The sequence below is a fragment of the Thunnus maccoyii genome, chromosome 2 (genome assembly GCF_910596095.1).
Source record: "Thunnus maccoyii chromosome 2, fThuMac1.1, whole genome shotgun sequence".
Classification (NCBI taxonomy): domain Eukaryota; kingdom Metazoa; phylum Chordata; class Actinopteri; order Scombriformes; family Scombridae; genus Thunnus; species Thunnus maccoyii.
Window position 1 is genome coordinate 27212054 of NC_056534.1, and position 20492 is coordinate 27232545.

At 38.2% G+C, this 20492-nt stretch overlaps 1 protein-coding gene across 2 annotated transcripts; it reads right to left on the bottom strand.

Moving 5' to 3' along the window:
• Positions 1–10: 10 nt before the first annotated feature.
• Positions 11–19855, bottom strand: cabp2a (calcium binding protein 2a). 2 transcript variants are annotated; one of them, XM_042388083.1, is made up of 7 exons: positions 19787–19855; positions 18939–19121; positions 2491–2521; positions 1788–1922; positions 1155–1264; positions 805–952; positions 11–464 (listed from the first exon to the last, which is right to left on the bottom strand). In XM_042388083.1, the coding sequence occupies exons 1-7, from the start codon at positions 19844–19846 to the stop codon at positions 439–441; spliced, it is 693 nt and encodes a 230-aa protein (XP_042244017.1). In that variant the 5' UTR covers positions 19847–19855; the 3' UTR covers positions 11–438. The 2 variants fall into 2 exon arrangements, with proteins under 2 accessions (XP_042244017.1, XP_042244028.1); XM_042388094.1 differs by lacking the exons at positions 18939–19121; positions 19787–19855 and adding exons at positions 5973–6194; positions 6545–6592.
• Between the last annotated feature and the right edge of the window lie 637 nt (positions 19856–20492).

Consider the following 20492-nt stretch of genomic DNA (forward strand, 5'->3'; position numbering starts at 1 on the left):
AAACCTAGCATTAGGGTTAGGGTCAGGGTTATGGTGAATCCTAACCCCAACTACTTCAGGTGACTAGATACTGCTATACAAACTTGCATATTGTTTCAGTTCATATGTAGTGTTGCTAGTGATTCTCAGCTTAAATTAATCAAATTTAATTTAATCTCTAAACTAACCACAGCTTTGATTTAAACCATCTCCTTGCTGAGCTGTCACTCTCTTCATAATCTCTCATCACATGTTACAGTAAATACACATTACATTTATTCAACGGTAACACATTGAAGGGATTGTCTTATACTCGAGAGATGATGGAAGTGACAGAAAATAAAATACAGAACAGACACCAAGAAGTCTTTGTACATGAAGAAGAATTACAAGAACATTAACAGTGTGCAGTCTGGTCCATGTTGTGTTCAGTGCAGCAGAAAACAGTTTGGTGAAGAGTCAGCGAGACATCATTCGCACAAACTCTGAGGGAAAAAAAAGTTATTGTCATTGGTTAAGAAAAAGGATAGTATCTCCTTTAAATGTATGTCTTCTGCCCTTAGCCAGACAATCCATCTAATATCCTTGTTTTCTTGGATGCTGAATGAATTCTTAAGAGCTCTCTGTCATGCCTGAAATAACCATTTGCATTATTTTTCAAGAATTGTACCCTAAAATGACCTAAAAGTAATTTCAGGTGCCTGTCTTTTCAGTTGAATTTTTGGAAAAACAAGGTAATCCTCTTTTCCATGTTCCTTGCTTCATTTACTCTTCTTTTTATTGCTCAGCTTCCTTAACTGAAGTTACAATCCCCTCTTCACTCACCTTCAAAGTCCACCTGTCCATCCCCGTTGAGGTCTACATCTCGCAGGATCTCATCGATCTCGCGGTGGTTGAGCTGTTCTCCCATCAGCTTCTTCATGGCTTCTCTCAGCTCCCCAAGGCTGATCTGACCATCGCCATCTGAGTCGAACTGGAAATAATGGATGGGGTAGAGAGAAAAGAAAGAAAAATACATAGAAAATAAGATGTGTAAGAAGTAAAAGTGAGGGAAAGGCATTTTCAGGGGGTCCCACATGCAATGTAGATGGGCTTTTTGGCTATAAATTCATATATGTTATTGGCTACATTCAAGTAGGGGGCTTGTAATTGATAGCAATGACCATAATGCAGACCTCTTTGAAGGCATCCCTCAGCTCTTTGACTCCAATCATGTCTGCAGTCTCAGCGAGCATCTTAGGACCCATCAACTCCACAAAGTCCTCAAAGTCCACTCTGCCGCCACCTAGAGGGCAAGGGCATTTGATTTGATACAAAATAAATTGTTACTTGATCTCTGTTTGGTGCTAAACAGGCAAGTTATTACAGTAAGAACCTTATTTTTGTGACCAATATATGTAATAACATCAAATGTAACACTTTTTTGCAATTCATAGTTCTATGGGAAGTTTAAGTTTTAATGTTATACTGAACCCCAAGAGTCATAAGTAATGGAAATATTGTACAGTGAGCACTCATACCATCAGCACCAGGTAAATACCACCAGGTTATATGATAGACCAAAACATGTCCTCTCCACAGCTTGTAGACATTCGCTTTACATGGTGACGGTAGGTCAATTCTGTAACTAAACATTATGTGTACTAAATTATTCAACATTATTTATATTCACTCTAGTCAGCGTACATATATCTATCTATCTATCTATATATATATAGATAGATAGATATAGATATATATATATATACATACACACACACACACACACACACACACACACATACACACACACACATAGCAGGACTTACAGATCTGCTGGCTGAGTTCTATCAGCTCCATCTCTGTTGGCATGTATCCCATAGTCCTCATGCACTCGCCCAAGTCCTTACAGCTGATGAAGCCATCCTTGTCTTTGTCAAACTCCCTGAATGCCTCACGTAGTTCTGCAGGGAATACATGTGTGTGTGAGAGAGACAGATTGCCATCCGAATGTTTTTGAATTGATTATAGCATCTTTCAAACAGTAACCAGTAAAAACATACAATCATGGTGGGGGTGATGAGTTTGATACTGATGTGTCTATCACAACATTATGTCACATTGTAATTGGAACTTTACAATAACAATGTAAAAAAAATGTTGACTTTGCAATGCTAACTTGGTTAAAGACCAGTACCTGGATTTTCCAGTTAAATTGAGGAATTCTAATTTGTGAATTCTGTTCAATTAAATTGTCTCCAAAACTTTTAAAGCAATTCAACAATTATGTTTTTACTTATTTATTTATTTTATAGTAATAAAACAATACATTATCAAATTAAGAATTATTTTTGGAGGTGTGACCTAGACTTAAATTGACTATTAAATTAAATTCATTTAAATTCACTTTGGTTTTACACAGTTCTTCGATATAAAGCACACATCTCAGATTTCACAGTTAAACACAGGGATTGAAAAGAAGGCGGGTCAGTCAAGAGATGAATTTGGATTAGATATTTGATATTTCTGTACCTTCCATTTCCTCTGGTCGCAGATCTCTGTCCTGCAGTTGTATGGATAGAAGACAGAACACACATAGAGAAATAGACAGCTAGTTAGTTTACACACACACGTTCAGTCTCACTCTGTGCATCTTGTTCTGTCTCACACATACAGTACACACAGTCACAATGACGAAACAAACATTTTAGTGCTTCAGCTTTTTGCAGTTCTGCTCACTCACTCCTCTCGCTTCTATGAAGCTTTTTTTGTTTCATGTTCATCTGCCTGAGCAGAGATTCTATTACAGGATTATTTGGTTTTTGATCGGACTGACCTTAATAACCCTTTTAGTCGGCCTGCTACACAAGCTCATGTCCAATCTCATCCTGCGCTTGCTGGTGCAGAAGCTTTAAAAGTCTGCTGTGCATATGCTGCATAACAAGCATTGAAAGTGTACAGTATGATGTAAAAACACAATGTATAAGTATGCAGACTTCCTTTAGCCCTTCCCTCACTTTCCAAACACGCAGAAGTGAAGCACACACACCTGTACGCACACAACAAAGCTGATGAAATTGTTTATGTGTTGATAAAATTCTGAGAAACCAAAGAATCCCACCCATGTTTAAGTAAGTTTAAGTAAATTGGTGAAAAATATAATTAAACGACACTTTGAGAAATTATAAAATAAATTATTATCTTCAAAAATCAATAAACCTATAGTAAATGGTAGTTAGTGTTTGCTCTGATTTCAGCAGCAGTTTTCGCTGAAAACACGCACAAAAAACAATTTTAAGTTTGATGGTGAATTGGCTCCCCAGTGTGATGGCATAGACGGAGGTGATGCTTGGGATAAGTCTGTTCACGACGTGTTCTGCAAGGCTGTGACATCAGCAGCAGGAATAATACAGGGCTGGATTAAAGGATGCAGGGGAGAGAACAGTGGCAGAGAGATTACAGAGCTAAATTGTATTACAAATCACAAAGGCTTATCGGTTTTTCATTTCCCTATCTGCCGCTGATTTTTTTTCATCAGCATCTGCACTGTGGTCCAGCCAGCACTTGATTGAACGAACATTAACACACCTGCACATGCTCCACACATGAATATGTGGCAAACAGACACATATCATTTTTCTTGTTGTCACTTTTGCTAAAATTTGTGACTGTCAGGTTGAGCTAAGTTGAACCACAGAGGCAAATATTTTAGTTGCTGTTCCCAATTTGTTTGGTTTTGCTGCTTTCATTCGCAAACCACTACAATCACTGATCACCTCAGAAAATGTCTAAGAAAACAGTGACAGAGATTTAAAGTTTAAAGAAAAACATCAGAGAAGATTCCAGTAATTCATGATGTAGTAAAACTTAAATGCCACCCAAGGGGAAAGGGTGCAAAGGCAAACTAGGACCTTTATACATACAATTATGATGAGCTTTATTACTATCCCAGAGGAAATTTGGTTTGCAGCGTGTACACAAAATTCTCAATAGCAGTCCAAGACATAGTCATACTCTGCTGCTCAGCATCGATTCAATGTCTTATTTTTAGTTTGCCATTTTAGAGAACAAACGGGATTATGAGGGATTAATAACCAGTAAAGGCTATCAGTCTCACCCTATCCATCTCATAGACTAATCTATGGACTCCGTCGAGGAATCTCATCTCTTTCCTCAATCCGTGACTTTAAGTAAGATCAGGAAATTGTCCTACAAGTTCATGACTGTGATGGCTCAGAAAGTATGCTGCATGACAAAGAGTTCTAACATAAGTCTATGATGTCAGCATGTTAACATGCTCACAATGATGATGCTGACGTGCTGATGTTTCTCTGGGATAATGTTTATGATGTTCACCTTCTTAGTTGTGTGTGTTAGCATGCTAACATTTGCTAATTAGCACCAAACAGCTGAGCTTGATGGGGATAGATGACAATAGTTTTGTAGGTATTTGGTCATAAAACAAAGTAGTGGACAAATTAAAAATTTTGACCTGATGATGGCACTAGATGAAGTCAGTAGATCACCATAGTGACTACAATTCTCTCTCTGCAGGCCTTCAATGACTGTAGAAAATCTATCCAAAAGTTGCCAAGACTGACAGACTGACATTGTCCTCCCTTCAGCCATGCTGCTAGACTATTATTTGTGACTCTGATCAAGGTAAAGTAACTAATGTTTGCCCCCAAAAGTCTAGACCCGTCATTGCAGGTCACTCTTAAAGGGAAAGAAACTAACTGTGCGCTCACACATATGAATACAAAGAGGTACAGTGTTTCTTGCTGGTCTTTCACAGTAGCATTCGGGAATATTTGTGCATGTAATTCACATATTCAAGTTCTGACCTGTTGTAGTGTACAGTGGGTTTATCAATTGATGAGAGCAACGAGACTGAACCAAAACAGTGAAGCTGCGAGCCAAGAAACCATAACAATGACTCCGTAGAGCTGAGGGAAACTGTAGAGTGGGGTGATAATTCCCTGTGGGTTTGTGCACTACGAGCGACATATTTCACATTACATGTAGTCATTTGATACCTTGTTAATATAAAACTATTAAAACAGCTTTAAAAGAGTCATTTTGAAATAAAGTTGGTCACCTTGAAACTGTTACACATGTGGAGTTAAACAAAGTGTCAGACTGTCAGTAAGAGACATTAACACTCCTGTTAAGCCATATGAAAAAATAGTGTCAGAACTTAACATTGCACACGGCCCCATAGCTTTCATCTTTTTGCAATGGAATTACATTTATTCATTCACCGAAAACACACCATTACAGTGGAAGAATATATAAATGACATCACATCATGCATGAATGATATTCAGAATAAAACAGTATATTGTTTTATTCAATTTGTCCTCTAGTCTCAACCCAAGGTCAGCCAATATCTCAGGAGCCTCCAGCACAGTAAAGCAACTGTGATCAGTGATTACACCTCTTTCCTAATGGCTCTTTTCAATTAGTGCTGCTGGCTGCAAACTCAGGAAATTACTCTTTTATTGATCTCTGCCACATCTCCTTTCTCTACATAAGACATTAATCTGAACTTGGAAGTGTGCCTGATATCTCCAGTGCTGTTAGAAAGAGAATTTATGATCTAAATTACAATCTGGACAAATTGCGAGGCCAGTTACTCTGCCGTTATAGTATAATCAGTTATACTATCAATTATTCTCTTTTTACAGCTCAGCACTCTTATAGGAAATACAATATGTGTAAGTGACCCTTTAAATGTTCTTTCTTTCTTTCTTTCTTTCTTTCTTTCTTTCTTTCTTTCTTTCTTTCTTTCTTTCTTTCTTTCTTTCTCATTGGTGGAGACGGGATGAGGAGGCTGTGATGATGTCACTGAACTAACAGATGACCTTAACGTCACCTCTCTTTGGACAGTGAGGGCACTATGAAAATGGATGGAGATGGATGAAGAGGTTTATGGAAGAGATTTTAGCTATGATAATTCCAACTGAACTGTGTGTGTGTGGTCAAACGAGTGTGTGCGTGAGAGTCATACATACAAGCTGGCTCTGTGCGAAGCCCTGTCTGAGGAAGATACAAGCAGGCCCCACTATGTTGTGCAGCATGTTGCAGTTCTTAACCAGAGCGCACAGCGGCTCTTCAAAATCCCGCTCGCTCCCTCCTTCCTCCTCCTCGTCTGTGTCCACCTCACCTGCACCAGCCAGACCCCCCAGCATGGCTGCAGCCAATGGGGTGCTGCTTCGTTCGACAGGTGACACCCCCTTAGAGGAGGGGAATGAGCCAGATCAGGAAACAGAGAACATTACTGCTTAAATTCCACTGACTGCAATGAAACTGGCTAATTCACGCTACCTACTGTTACGACAGTTATACATTAAGATTTACAATATGATACATTTATTTATGTATCATTATTGAACTGCAAATTGTTGCATCTGATAATTAGTTATGGAATTTTGTTCTGCTGAAATGCAACTGAGAAATTAAAACTTCCGCAGACTTCTAAGTTTTGATATCTAAATATAACATGTTAAGAATGATCTTACATATTCAGTTTAATACACTGATAAATCTATTTTTCTTAGTTAAAAACAATTGAATTCTTCCTTACCGTATTCCTCTTACTGTTCTTTTTAGATGCCTTGTTGATGTTTCCCATCACCCTGCCCTCTTGTTACTTCTTCCTGTCTTCCCCCCTCCCTTTCCTCCTCGTTTGTCCCCTCACTTCTCCCCTGTTTCTCTTCTTCTTTTCCACTTTCTCTCCCTCTCTGCTCAATAGTCACATAAAATTCCAAAATTCAACAACATACTACATCCAGTGCATCCCATAGGGCATCGCCTTTCAACACCCAGTGAGGCGAAAGCAAACGTTTCCACTTGCACCACTACTACTGAAAGCAAATGAGGACTCCTCTCAGTGCACGTGCCACAATCCAAGATCCTATTGGTCCGGTGAGAGGCAAGGTAGGCTTCTGATGTTGCATTAAATCCTAAACTCCTATAGGTTGTTGGAGGCTGTCATGTTGAGCTTTGAGACGTGTAGTGTGATATGGAATAGTAGCAGGGTGCTGGAGATTGACGGGGTGGGGTTGGAGAGCTGGTTGATATCTGGGCTGAAACAACCTGCTGCCAGACTCTGGCTCTGATTACATGACTCGACCATTTTCTCTCTCTCTGCCTCTCTATCAAACAAACACACATACATTTTTTTTTTATTTATGTCACCCCCTCTCACCACGAGTGATCCCTTGAATTTGGACCAACTTAATCTAATCCATCCAACCCACTTTTGCCTCTCTCAAACATTGTGCTTATGGTCTCAAAATGACTAGTCTGGTACAACTCTGTGTGTGTGTGTGTGTGTGTGTGTGTGTGTGTGTGTGTGTGTGTGTGTGTGTGTGTGTGTGAGACAGAGAGAGAGAAAGGGGGAGGGGATGGGTAGAATTATGGATGGGGAGTTGGCTGTCTGTTTAATCCCTGGCATTTCAGATTAGAGAAAAAGAGTGATGTTGGCCTGGGGAGTAGGGGCTTGAAGTGGGAGACATAGAGGAGGAATATTTATCTTACTCAGTCCCTTTTGAAGTTCAAGAGAGGCAGATGTAGTGAAATGGTGAGACTGATGAAATAGAAGATACAACAGAGAGTGTAACCTCTCTACTCTTACAGTGAAAGTGAGGAAAAGGTCAAATTCCCAAAGCAGATCTCATCCACCTAAGAAATTTTTGAAAAGCCCTCAACCAAACACGGTAGAGAATTTTGAGTATTTAAAAAAGAAAACACGTTTCATTTATTCATTAAACAGTTCAGTTATATTTTCTGTAAACTTTCCCTCCACAGTAGGTATTACAGTCTGGTAGCAGGTTATTCTGGTTAAGAATACAAAAGGTAATCTAAGTTTTTAATATAAGTGGCATCAGATGCCACCAAAGAAAGGAAATTACAAATTGTACACCTAGTGGCTTCAATGTGACATAATTATTTGTATATCAACACATATATTTTTTAAAATCTTTGACACAAATCATTTAGGCAGAATTTTCTCAATTTGTACAAGACTTTCCTTTGTTGTTCATTAATTTTTCATTCTACTTTTCTTCTTTCTTTCCTGCTCTGCATCCTTTCCTTCCTTTCTTTTTTCCCTTCCTTCTATTCATCATTCCTTCTTTCCTATATTTCATTATAAAACTGCATGAAAATCCCAAAACTGGAGATGTGAGGTTCGTTACCCGGCAGCAAAACCGAACACTATATATTATACACTCTATATATTACATAAATGTTGTGCTGATACTTCTTTCACTTCAGTAAAGAAATGCAATATCTTTTCATTATGTAGATACTGCAAAGCTGCAGTGCAATTGCTGCTACGAGGACTGTATAATCCTTTTCACACTTTCAAATAGATTAAAATTGCAGTTGTGATCAGGCTTTATTTCATGTGATTTCATGAACTGCAACTCCATACTTCCCTCTTATACATTGTCTGATGCTAAATTTAGTCCAGCAACTACAATATGGATGTTAAGACTGGGTATTTGTACATGCATTACTCATGTTGTGGGGACATAAATATGTTATCACAGTAACAATGTGTATTTCCCTCCATTTTGAGGACAAAAAGTCAAGTCATCATTACGTAAGCCATTACAGTTTTTCTTGATTGCTAAGACACATTTCTTGAAATTATGCTCCATTCCTCAGAACTCTAGACACAAATGCAAAACTGCACGCTCATCTTCACAAACTTCAAACTTCCATGTCAAAACCAAACTCTCCACTCAAAACCATTTAATCTTACATCTAAACCAATCTTTGCCTTAAGACATCACACAAAAACCATCAAATACACACACACAAAACAGCCATTACACACTGAAAAGATCCATTCAAAACACCACTGTAAGAAGCTGAATAATACAATGAATAATGGTGCTTATAGTTTTCCCCCAGAATGTCTTTCCATGATGAACACAATATAGAGATACAACATATGAATACATTTTCAAAATGTTTAATTCCTCAATGTACTGTAGTAAATTAAACTGAAATTGAGTGAGAAAGTAAACGTACTGTAAAAATAGGCAACTGATAAAGACGAAAGAATACAATAAACATAAAAACATAGAGCACAGTAAAATCATTTCCATGTGTTTACCAATATAAACCAATGAAAAAAACAGTTTGTACATAAATAAAGAAATCACATCTACTCTGCGTCAAGTCTTTGTGGCCCATGGCCCTGTTATCTATCTATTCTGAGGTCCTGATTGGTGTGTGAACAATTTTGACTCGTAGTGTTTCTACCTGGAGAACTGTGTGTTAATTATTCAATGATATTGAATGCCAGCGCTTTCTAAATGAGCACATGAGTGAAAACAGGGCAATAGTGTTTAGAGTTTTGGGAAATGGGTCTGTCTTTTGGCAGATGATGTCATGGTTTGGGATATTTAGTAAGCAATTTAATAAGCAGTTATGGTGTGTAAGTGATTGAGAAAAACTGTAAAAGATGATGAAGACTTGGTTTAAGGTTAAGGTAAGGTTAGGGTTATATGTATAGGGTAATGGTTAGATTAGGATTTAGGGTAAGTCTCCAGGAAATGAGTGTAAATCAATATAATGTCCACTGAAGTGATGGAAACGCGACTGTATGCTTGTATGTACTGTGTGCATGTGCATGTGCGTGTGTGTGTGTGTGTGGAGGGGGTATATACAGCATGTGTGTGTGTTGTTCCCTGTTGTATGCTAGTCATGTGGTGCGGTATGTGTGCCAGAGATTAGCGCAGTACGTGTAAGGCCCAAGCTGAGTGCCTGCAGCTCTAATCCTCTATGGTCAGTTTAGGAGAACTAACACATTTTTGGTGTTTTTCTACATTTCCCCATATCTTCCTATGAAGACCATTCACTTCACTGGATCTGTTTCCTCTGTTTAATCCCTTTATATTCTACTCTTGAAATTGTGTTTCTTTTTATTCTTTTTTTATTTCTTCTTCTTTTCATACCACAGCATCCTTTTCCGTGCAAATCTTTCTATATTTCTTCTCTGATCATTGAAGTTTTTTTTTTTTTTCTGGCTTCAGCATGCTAAGCTTGTGAGAAGAGAAAACACCTACACATTTTAATTCATCTGGTACATTAACAGGATTAAATATTCATCCATGAGCAGCTGTCCTACACTTTACACTGTCAATATATGACCAGAAGAGTGCAGCAAAGCTCAGCTTGTTACTGATGCAAAGATGAACCTGTGCTTAGCCGTAACACTGAATGGCCAACACTAGATGTCAGCCTAATGCTTTGCTATTGAAGACATCAGTTCATTTTAGTTTTAGGAAATGTTTGAAATGATCAAGACAGCACACAAAGCAGAAAGTGCGAGGAGAACAGAGTGGAATTGTGAGAAGGGAGATGTTGAAAGGGAAAATCTTTCAAGCACCAATCACTGAATCTCCACCAGCTCCACATACTTGACCCTGTGGTCTGACCTTGCTATGGACTTTGGGGAATTAAAAAAAATTGAATTTCCACAGAGAATCTATTAAGTAGAGAGGACAGAGAGTGATGAGATGACTTGCGACAAAGGATTTGAATCTACAATGTCTCAGTTATATAATTGTATGTGCCTTAGCCCACTGATCCAGCTGGACGCCCACCAGATTAGCAAATGGAAGCTTCAGTCCTGTAATGGGCTTTTTCCTGCATTGTTTCCTATCATACATTTCACAAACATGCATAAAATGCTTCAGATCAAGCGCAACAATGGCTTCAGTCTATGGTGGTTTTAAGTGGGAGATGTCTTGCGCAAATGTAAAGAGTTACATACAAATAAAGTAGACACAGACACCTGCAGAAAAGCACATGGGCACAGAACAAGATAGTGGAATTGGTTTTGTCTTGCTCAGTGAAGAAGAGGGAAAAAAAGCACAAATACTCATCTCGACAAAAAAACTTGGCGTGAACAGAAAGCTTTTCAGTGATAAAATCCAAAACAGAGCAGTTGGGTGAAAATTCATGCCCCATCCCTCGACAACAGCAAGCAGACCAGATGCCTGAAAGACAAGGTTTGAAGATAGGCCAACAGAAAATCCAGTGCTGGTGCAGTAAACAACATGATGGACAGATTCCAAAAGTTGGGATTTTGCATGCAATGCTATGCTAACAGCTTTGGTGCGGGTCAAGTCAAACATTTTGGCTGAGATGGTATGTGTTCACATGTATTTGCATGCTTACATATGCACGCTGACATACGAACACACATTTATAACAGAGGCTTCAAATCAGCAAATATGACTCAACTATGATTACGTAGATACATGTTGCAAACAACCAAAGTTTTACAAAAAATAGAGCAGTTTTGCAGTCATCAACATCATATTGTGATTAGCGGTATAGCAGTTTCAGCCTACATAGTATCAGTGTCATTAAACTGTGATTCTGAAATTTCTAGCCTGCATTTCCCACAAGGCTGGTACCATAATCCCAGTGCATTACAAGTGTAAAAGCACTCCTATGTGTATATTAAGCCTTTTCTAATGCCAGTGCTTTCATAGAAATATAAGGTGCTCATCCTCTCATTCAGTCTTTGTCTGTATACTCCACCGATTCACATCAAACAATGCCTTCTGAATGAACGTGAGCTAATCTCTTTAGCAAATGAGTTTATGTGGCATGTCTGCTAAGACAGATGTAAGATGAACCCAGTTGACTTAATATGACTTTGAGGTGTGCCACCAACATGGCCCACAGTCATCAACTGTATATAAATATGGATGTCATGACAGCTCCCCAAAAGTGAAGCCAAAACAACTTGATCACTCCCTGGTGGCTGGCTGCTGTACGCCCCCTCCATGTTACATGAGCCAAACTAAAAAAATCAAAATACACATCAAATAAATTTTTCCCAAAGATGTTTCTGTCAGTTTAGGTACACACTGATGTATGTCCAAGTGCTCATTTTTCTTATAAGTTTGTTTTTAATTAGTTATTTGATGATATAAAAAGGGGGTGTGATGACATGATTGACAGCTGTGACAGCTGCTCTTAAACCTCTGTCAGGGCAGCAGGACAGCTGATGCGGTGAACCCTGCAGGCTGTCATCCTGCCATCCGACCCTGCTGTGCAGATTCTGGCGCCAAATGACATAACACAAGCAAGATGGCAGCTCTCAGAAAGGAGATATTTTGGTTTCACTTTTGTGTAGCGGTAGGAAGTGGAAATGCGTTGTCCATATTTATATACAGTCAATGTCCACAGCAAACAGATGAAGGCTGAAATCATCCAACACATGCAAAACCCACACATTTATGAGGGACAACACAATGGCGCTGTCAACAGAATGATAGAAGAAAATAGTAATATAATTGATGAGTCCAGACCTGACTCTTTTATGTAAGGCCCTCAAACAACAAGTCCTGAGAGTTGACAAAATGACAAAATACGTTGTTATCTATGCTCTCTAGAATGACATATATATGCATCGTCATGGTTACAATAATAACCACTTGGTTAAGGTTGGTGAATGATTGCAGTGATGGTTATCTGTTAGAAATCGATGTTGACTGTGGGTAGGAAACAGAAAACTGACAGCAATCTCCTGTGTTTAATTCCAACGTTTTGTTAGACCTTGTTTTGGGGATATGCTGAAATGATTGACTCCCCTCAAAATGTTACAGTGATAATTACACCTTTTCTTAAGCACTAATAAATATTTTTATATTGACAATGTATCAAATGACTTTTTGTTGCTTGTAATCACAAACCCACACAGAATTATCTGCAATTCTCCTTAGCCTCTTGCAGCTCATTTTTTTGGTGTTTACGGCCCACAACATTACTGTTCTGGCTCACTCTCACCACACTCATCAACTCTTTTCTAACAGCAGCAGTCAGCTGTGTTAAGCGAAAAAGTTCTGCTAAACACCATGCTATCTGCCCAGCACCAAACAGCACACAAAGACAAAATTACTGACTAGCTGGTGAACATAGTGGAACATTTAGCCAGCTAACAAGCCAGATATTTATTCTTGGGGTGGAGACCAGAACAGTTCTAAAAAAAGAAAAAAAAAAAGAGTGAATTTTGGCTTCTTGTCCACCAAGTGGCCAGAGCCACAACTCCAAATGAATGCTAAGGTTGATCTCTATCTCCTGGGTATGTAAATATGCCGTTGTTAGCAAACATGTTCTACATAGGAATTTAAAAAAGGTAAGAATTTCTTCTGCTGCCCCCGAGTTGCAAAAGAAAGAAAAAAAAAAATCAATGAATGCAGCTTTAAGTCCAACCACTTAACACGTGAAACCTGGTGAGATGCATTTAAAGCCAATCTATCCATTAACTGACTGAAGCTGGTCCTGACCAAGCGGGTAGCTTCGGGTCTGAAGAGTGAAGCCAATGCGGAAGTTATTTAAACCTGCATTCTCTCTAATGGCCAGTAGGGGATGACTCCACTTGCTCCAAAAAGAGGTCCGATTGTATGGAAGTCTATGAGAAAATGATCCTACTTCTAACTTTATTTATTACCTCAGTAAAGACTTGAGTTTATGGTCTCAATTGCTAGTTTGAAGTCTTTTTCAATGCATCATGATGTTCATTTTGTAAATTACGGCCCCATTTAGAGTACAATAGACAATAAAGCAAGGTACGCTTTAAGGCATGGCTAAGTTGTGATTGACAAGTTGCTACCACAGCGACAATGTTGGTTAGGTAATGTAATCATGGCATAACTCCACATTCACAGAGTATAGGCATAGCTGTAGCTGTAGCTATTTCAGTGTGTTTTCAGTTCATGAAAGTCAACTGTAACACTTGTTACAGTGTTTGGTTGAACTAAAAGACCCACTAGGGAATCAGATGTTAAGTTTTTCTGGTAAATTTTGTTTTAATGGTTTTAAGCCTGTTTTTTGCTAGCAAAAATTAGCATTAGCATTATCACAGTTAACCGTAGGCTGTAAATGCACCCTGCTAACCAAGCTAGCAACTAGCATTAGGGTCAGCTCCACCCTCTTGTCCAAATATGGTTACTTCTCATCACTTCTGGCACCAAAAATCCAAGATGGCAACAGTCAAAATGCTAAACTCGAGGCTTCAAAACGGGAGTCCACAAACCAGTGGTTGACATCACGGTGACTACGTCCATTATTTTTATACATTCTATGGTTCTGACTCAACATCAGAATTGCTCAGTTCTATTTCACAAGAGGACACACTATTTAACATCACTTCACCAAATAGTCTGTGTATGTTTGTATAAGACCCAGAAACATACTGAGATTGAGGAGGAGATCAAGAACAGAGATAGAAAGAAAGAAGCAAAAACAGATAAGGACTATACATCTGTTATATACATTATTAAGTATTACTTAATGAAACCTCAATCAGTCTTGAACTTTGATCAACATCCCAGAGTAAGTGTGCTGACAGCAATATTCATATAAGGTAAGGTAAAAGTGCTGGTACAGTCAGTGGAGGATTTCAGTTTAACCCGATTTTAACCTGAATTTACAGACTGCAGCCACATATGGCTGTCTGGACTGTTCCACAGTCCCTGCTCTCATTCTCGCCCACTTATCCATTCCCAAAAGGAAGATAATTCCTTTTGCACCTGTCCAGATTTAGTTCATGCATTGTCATTTGACCTAAAAGTTTGATTTGAGTTTTCTCTAAGGTCCTAGAGGTCCAGTGGATTATAAATTCTCTGCAAAGAAAATAATAATAGATAGAAAATTACAAAAAGGCTGGAACTGCCTGTTCTTTATCTCTATCCATGAGTATATGACAAAACTGTCGCTGCTCAAAGGGGTAAAGGTCCATCAACTAATTCTGTCTAATAAAGCTGCTCTTGTTTTCATAACACTGTTCTCATTTTCTACAAATACTGAGGTTTGCGAGTAAAAATTCAGCTCACTGTCTAAATCTATAATTTGATTAACAACTGTTATGTTATGTCATGACAATGACTGCAGTGAAAAGAAGAGAAAAGAAGTACTAAAAATTAAAATAATCATGTTTCCTTAAAGTTATTTTGAAAATCTCTAAAAGGCAGAATACTGTATTATTTCCATGGTTCAGAGCATGACGCACAGTATTTCAGTGGACAACTGACATCCTTTCAAGGGACAAAAATGTATTTAGTGCCACAAAATAAATTTTGTGGATGAAATTCTCTGTGAAATGTTTTACACTCCATTAAAGTTTGGTAAAAGCAGTTGATGAATAAATGCAAAAATGAACCCATTTTAAAGAGCTACTTTAGCCAATTTAATGTTGCAGTTCCATAAAGTTATGGGAGTTGTGAGAGACAGGTTAAAAAAAGAGTGGTCAAAATCGGTGCAGCAGAGGCTGAATCCTGTTTAACGTCAGACTGTCTTTGCCTCACATGTATTATTTATTTTCAGTAATCAATTATGTCATTGGATGATTTTTCAAATATATGAATATTTGGATATTCTTGTTTTCACAATTAGATTTTTATACAATATTGACCTAACCTTGCTGTGATTTGTGTCTGATATGTTTTTTTCAACAAAAAAGTTAAATTACCTAGTTAAAAATGATTAAAATTACATCTATTGCTTATCCCTCATTGAAAAATCAGAATCTATGAATATGCAAATATTTTTTGTTGGACTCAAGATGTCTCCTACTTCACTGTAAAGTCCATTCTCAGTGTTTGTGCACTGGAGGCTTCAAGTTTCCACATCACACTTGTGCAAGTTGTATACTAGAGCACAGTTGGCTTCAAACTAGTTGTGATGCCATAAAATTATGATTGTACCTGCCAGGTACATGTCTTAAAGTGAGATTTATGATCAGCACGGAGAAACTTTCTCCCCTCAGCAGACGAATGTACAGCCTTCTAGTGTCAAACTCTACATATACGTACATCATTCTGTAAATTGAATCTCAAACATCCAACTGAAGGAACAAGAAGAAAAACAGACAAAACAGGCGAGGAGGACTTTAAATTTACCTACTTTGATCTTTAATTGGCACTGTTCGTGTTATTTTCTATTGTAGGGTATTTATTTTTGTTCGAGTATGTCCTGCATTAAACATTTTGTTAAAAAGTTTAAAAGTTTAGTAAAAGTACGGTAAAATTATTCATTATAAAGACTGGCCCCTCACAGACAATTTATGTAACTGCTACTACTTAAATCACAGAAAACAGATTTTCTTACTTGCAGGTTTCTTCAGGACCAGACTATAAAACTGACAAAACTTCAGACAAAACATTAAGGCATGAAAGTTCAAAAGTTCAATTCCAATCCTTTTTCCCAACGCATTGTTTAAAGTTACACCCTTTGGCATCCTGTTATTTACAATTAATCCTGCTGCTGATTAGACTGTTCCAGTAATCACAGTCTAGTCATAATTGAGCAATGACAGATGCACTTGGTAAATACAACAAGGCCATGTGATAAGGTACTCTATTTCCCAGCAATACCACCCACGTTGTTGACCTATATTGACACACTGACACATCTTCAATCTTTACAATTACTATAATGAACAAATGCAAAGCGGTGTGTATACGGTGACTGTTCACTGAACGTGTCAGAAGTTGGAAACCTTTATGAAAACATTAGTGGTCAGGTGTACATGTCAGGGTCTGAAATAGCAAAAACAAGGTGAGAACAACCACACTCGTCCTACAACCTATAGTGATCGCCATGTTTGTTTACGATAAAAAACGTTCTTTTTCTTTTTGTCACACTGTGTTAAACTATGTTATAATGCACAGGGATGTTTAATTTGCCTACTCAGTAGTAACCAACACTTTTATCTGTGAGTAAACTGGCTTATAAGCCATGTTTTGCATTTGATAGTAAGAAATAGAAGTTAAGCAGAGTAATTAAACTTGTATAATGCACGGATTAGCATGCAGGTCACTGTGTGGTGTGACTCAACTTTAAAACTCAAAATCTCTCACTGACACTAACTGACTCTTTACAGTTTGATGCGCTGCATCTGTCGAACAAATCCATGTTTGTTAGCGTTAAGATAAGACGAAATTGTATTTTGTGCCTCAAGTTAACTCTTTCTCCTGTTGTACAAGTGATGTGCGTCTGTCTGTCTTGTCCTCTCACTCTTTAAAGCTCTAAATCCTGTTTACATCACAATCAATCTCTTCTCTCTTTCTTTATGACATCCATCCCTCTTCAGCCCTCATCCCAGCCCTCCCTTCCTTCAGTTTCTCATCATTCATTCCATCTGTTGCTGAGTGTATGGATGACTCATCTGAACAATGAGAACTGGAGGATAAAAAAAGAAAAATACATGAGAGAAGAAAAATACACCAAGACTTCCTTTTTCCTTTCAGTGAGTCATTGTCTTGTGAATGCAAAGATTTATTAGAAAGTGACATTTTGTAAACCATGTGATATGAACTCCTGCTTTTACTGCCAGTGATAGACGAAAGAGCAGATATTTACTGTAATACTCACTAAAAGAGCTCACTAAAACACACTTAGTAACAACTGCCTTAATATTACATTATTATTAAGTAATAATGATGGAATTGCAAGTAGACATTATAACTGGGAATAATTCAAACTACATAATATTTAAAGCATTTATACAGATTTCAAATCATAAGTTGAACCACAAGCATGAACCTGACCAGGAACTGAATAAAGCCACTGGCTTTGTGACATAGACACAAACTTTGGGTTGAGTCAGGAACTGTTGCTGTTGATGACAACAGGAAGTGTGGCAATTCCAATCAACCACAATTAAAAAATCCACACCTACTCCCTTCAGCTGTGTACATGCATATGGGTACAAGTACAGCTGAACAAAGTGCAGCAGAGTCCATCTGAATACACACATTCAAACATGTTAAACACCTGCATGTTCATACACCTACACACATACTGTACACACAACAGAGCACTTTTTGAAGCATATGCACAAGCCTGAATGTACTGGACTGACTTTCACTGATCCATATGAGACACAGTCAGCATGTTCTCACATGTGCACAGTACAGTGTTTACATGCCTCTGGAAGGTCATAGGTCAGGGTGTGAAATCAGTATGAGAGGCTGAAGCTCTGATTATCTACAGTACAGTACATGTAGAGTGGTTATTCTGTCTTTGTGTCTCATTGTGACCACTTACTTCTCTGATGTCATTTGAAATTAACTTCCTCTTTCTGCTGTTCTTGTGGTTTTTTTTTTGTGCTTGCCTGTGGCCTGTCTCCATCGGGTCATTGGCTTTTTTCCATCAGTCTATGAGAAATCTAATTATGTGTCCTCTACTCACCAGCCATCTCCTCACTCTTAACATGATCTTGAGTTGATGTGAAAAAATAATCCTTCTTACTATTATGATTTGGAAGGAGTCTTTTTGCAACATGATTGTAGTAGGGTCACAGGATGATGTCTCGGCATTCCAGTACATACTTCTGCATTCCTCATTACTGGCTGCTTGTAATATCTGTGATCTACAAATTAGTGCGCTATGTTATTATATTTGAATCAGAATGAGAAACAGGCTTATTGCCAAGTAGGTTTGGGGTGTCATATTCTTACATTCTCATATTTATGGGTCTCAGATGATTTCTCATGAAGATAAAAGAAAACAGTTTAATAAGAGAAAATCTTAAATCCTTAAATTGCTGGTTTGTATTTTTTCTTTGACACGTGCAAGGTAAGATTCACTTCATGAAAGCCAACTCAATCAAACAATTTAAATGTACCCTCTGGAGTTTTCTTGTAAACCAAGTTATACTTACAATCACTGTTTCTCATCTCAAATGAATCATGTGTCCTTGTTGCTTAACAAACATATTGAGTGCATTTCCTTCCCCATAAAACATTTGCAAAGCTTCTTCCATGAATGTTATGAAACCTGTATTATTTACACCAAACTTTGCTAGTTTGCGGTCTTCTTCTTCCCTGTTCCCTATAATCATCAGTGAAGCATGCTAACAATGTCACACAGACACAGGCATGTCATTTTCAGAAGGGCACTTACACACAGACCCTTATAAAGCCCAATCACTGTCCTACCTGTCCGAAGACAGAGTCAACAATGGGTCGCAGTTTCCTCTTGTCTCCCTCTTGCAGCCAGATGTCTTCTGGGTCTCCCACGGGGGAGGACAGACTCAAGGTCTTGGCCTTAGTCTTTGGAGGCCTCTTCATACTGGCTGAGCTCCATCGCCGAAGTGACTCGATCTTCTTTTTGATGGAACCCTGTAGAACGGTGTACAGACACAGATTTAACATGTAGGTGAGAGAAAGTTATTTTACAAGAAGCAAAGGATGCAACAAAACTTAAATAAATGGCAAGAGCAAGAGAACTGAGTGAGAGATGTATTTATGTAGCAGAGATTATGAAAGAATAAATAACTGAATGGATGAATTGCACACTTCAAAATCAAATGAACCAACATTCCTTGAAATACTGTAAAAGAGAAAAAGGCTGAGGTAGAGAAGCTGCAGCAGCAGATTTAAGACTAAAAACATGCACACTCACATATACTGTTGGTCACACACTTAGTTTTAGCATTTAATATAACCTTTATAAGTGTACCAGCCCAGAGCATTTCCAGCATTTGTAGAATTTGGACAGAAAAGATGACTCATATAAAAAAAAAAATTAAGCGATGGAAATTGTTGGTTTTACTTTCTTAGTTTTGCTCTAAATGGCAATCCTCATTGATATGTATTGTTTTCAAGTAAGTAAAACACACCCGGTAATTCAGTTTGTAAGCAGTAAACAAATAAGTTAGTGTCCATGCCAGCCAGGCCTCAAATGACAGATGCTGTGACAACTCCGTTGAGTTTATAAGAGGAAGACTGGCAGGACATAGGACACTGCAAAGTCATACTGTATTCTGACATCACTGTGAACTAACCTTCTTCATTAACTTCCCCTCTGGCTCCTCCATAGATGATACGCTCTTCACGTCAGTCATCTTTGCAGCCTGGCTTGCATGCACAGAGACGTTCTCTTTCTCTGTCTCTCCTCTTGTCACGCTCTTGTCCACTCCTCCCCTTTATGTGTCTCTAGAGCATCTGACACTGGTTGATAATCTGTGGCATATCTCCTACTGTTGTTGCCCCTCCTTCTCTCATCTCTCTTTCATCCCTTCTCCTGTATCGACATTCATCACTCAATTTTTCATCCGTTGGCTTGTATCCAGCTCTTTTCTTGGTTTTCTCTCACTGTACATTTCTTCATTACACACAGTCTTTTTAAACTCTTGGTGTTGATTAATATTACTTTCATAATCAATATGAGTGTGTATATGTGTGTGTGTGTTTGTGTGTGTGTGTGTGTGTGTGTGTGTGTGTGTGTGTGTGTTTTCCTGGATTCTCTCGTGAAAGAAATTAACTTAAAAATGCAAATATTTTGAAAAAATGTCAGTGACACACACATTTTGTCTTTTTTGAGCCTGACACTATTTTCTGTTCATGTATATGACATTTCCAATAATCCTGTATTTCTCTCTCTCTCTCTCTCCCCCTCTCTCTTTCTCTCTCTATTTCTATGATCTCGTCTGTTCCAATGCTGATGTAGGCTTGTCCCCAATCCTCTGCACTTTGTAATACTTCCCATTG

What these genes read in the sequence shown, in the direction of transcription:
- cabp2a (XM_042388094.1), bottom strand. Translation starts at nt 6,592, where the DNA reads ATGGGAAACATCAACAAGGCATCTAAAAAGAACAGTAAGAGGAATACG. An exon ending in GCTTCGCACAGAGCCAGCTT is followed by an intron (nt 2,522 to 5,972) that starts GTATGTATGACT and finishes ATACAACTGCAG; the next exon opens with GACAGAGATCTGCGACCAGA. An exon ending in TGAGGGATGCCTTCAAAGAG is followed by an intron (nt 953 to 1,154) that starts GTCTGCATTATG and finishes CATTATTTCCAG; the next exon opens with TTCGACTCAGATGGCGATGG.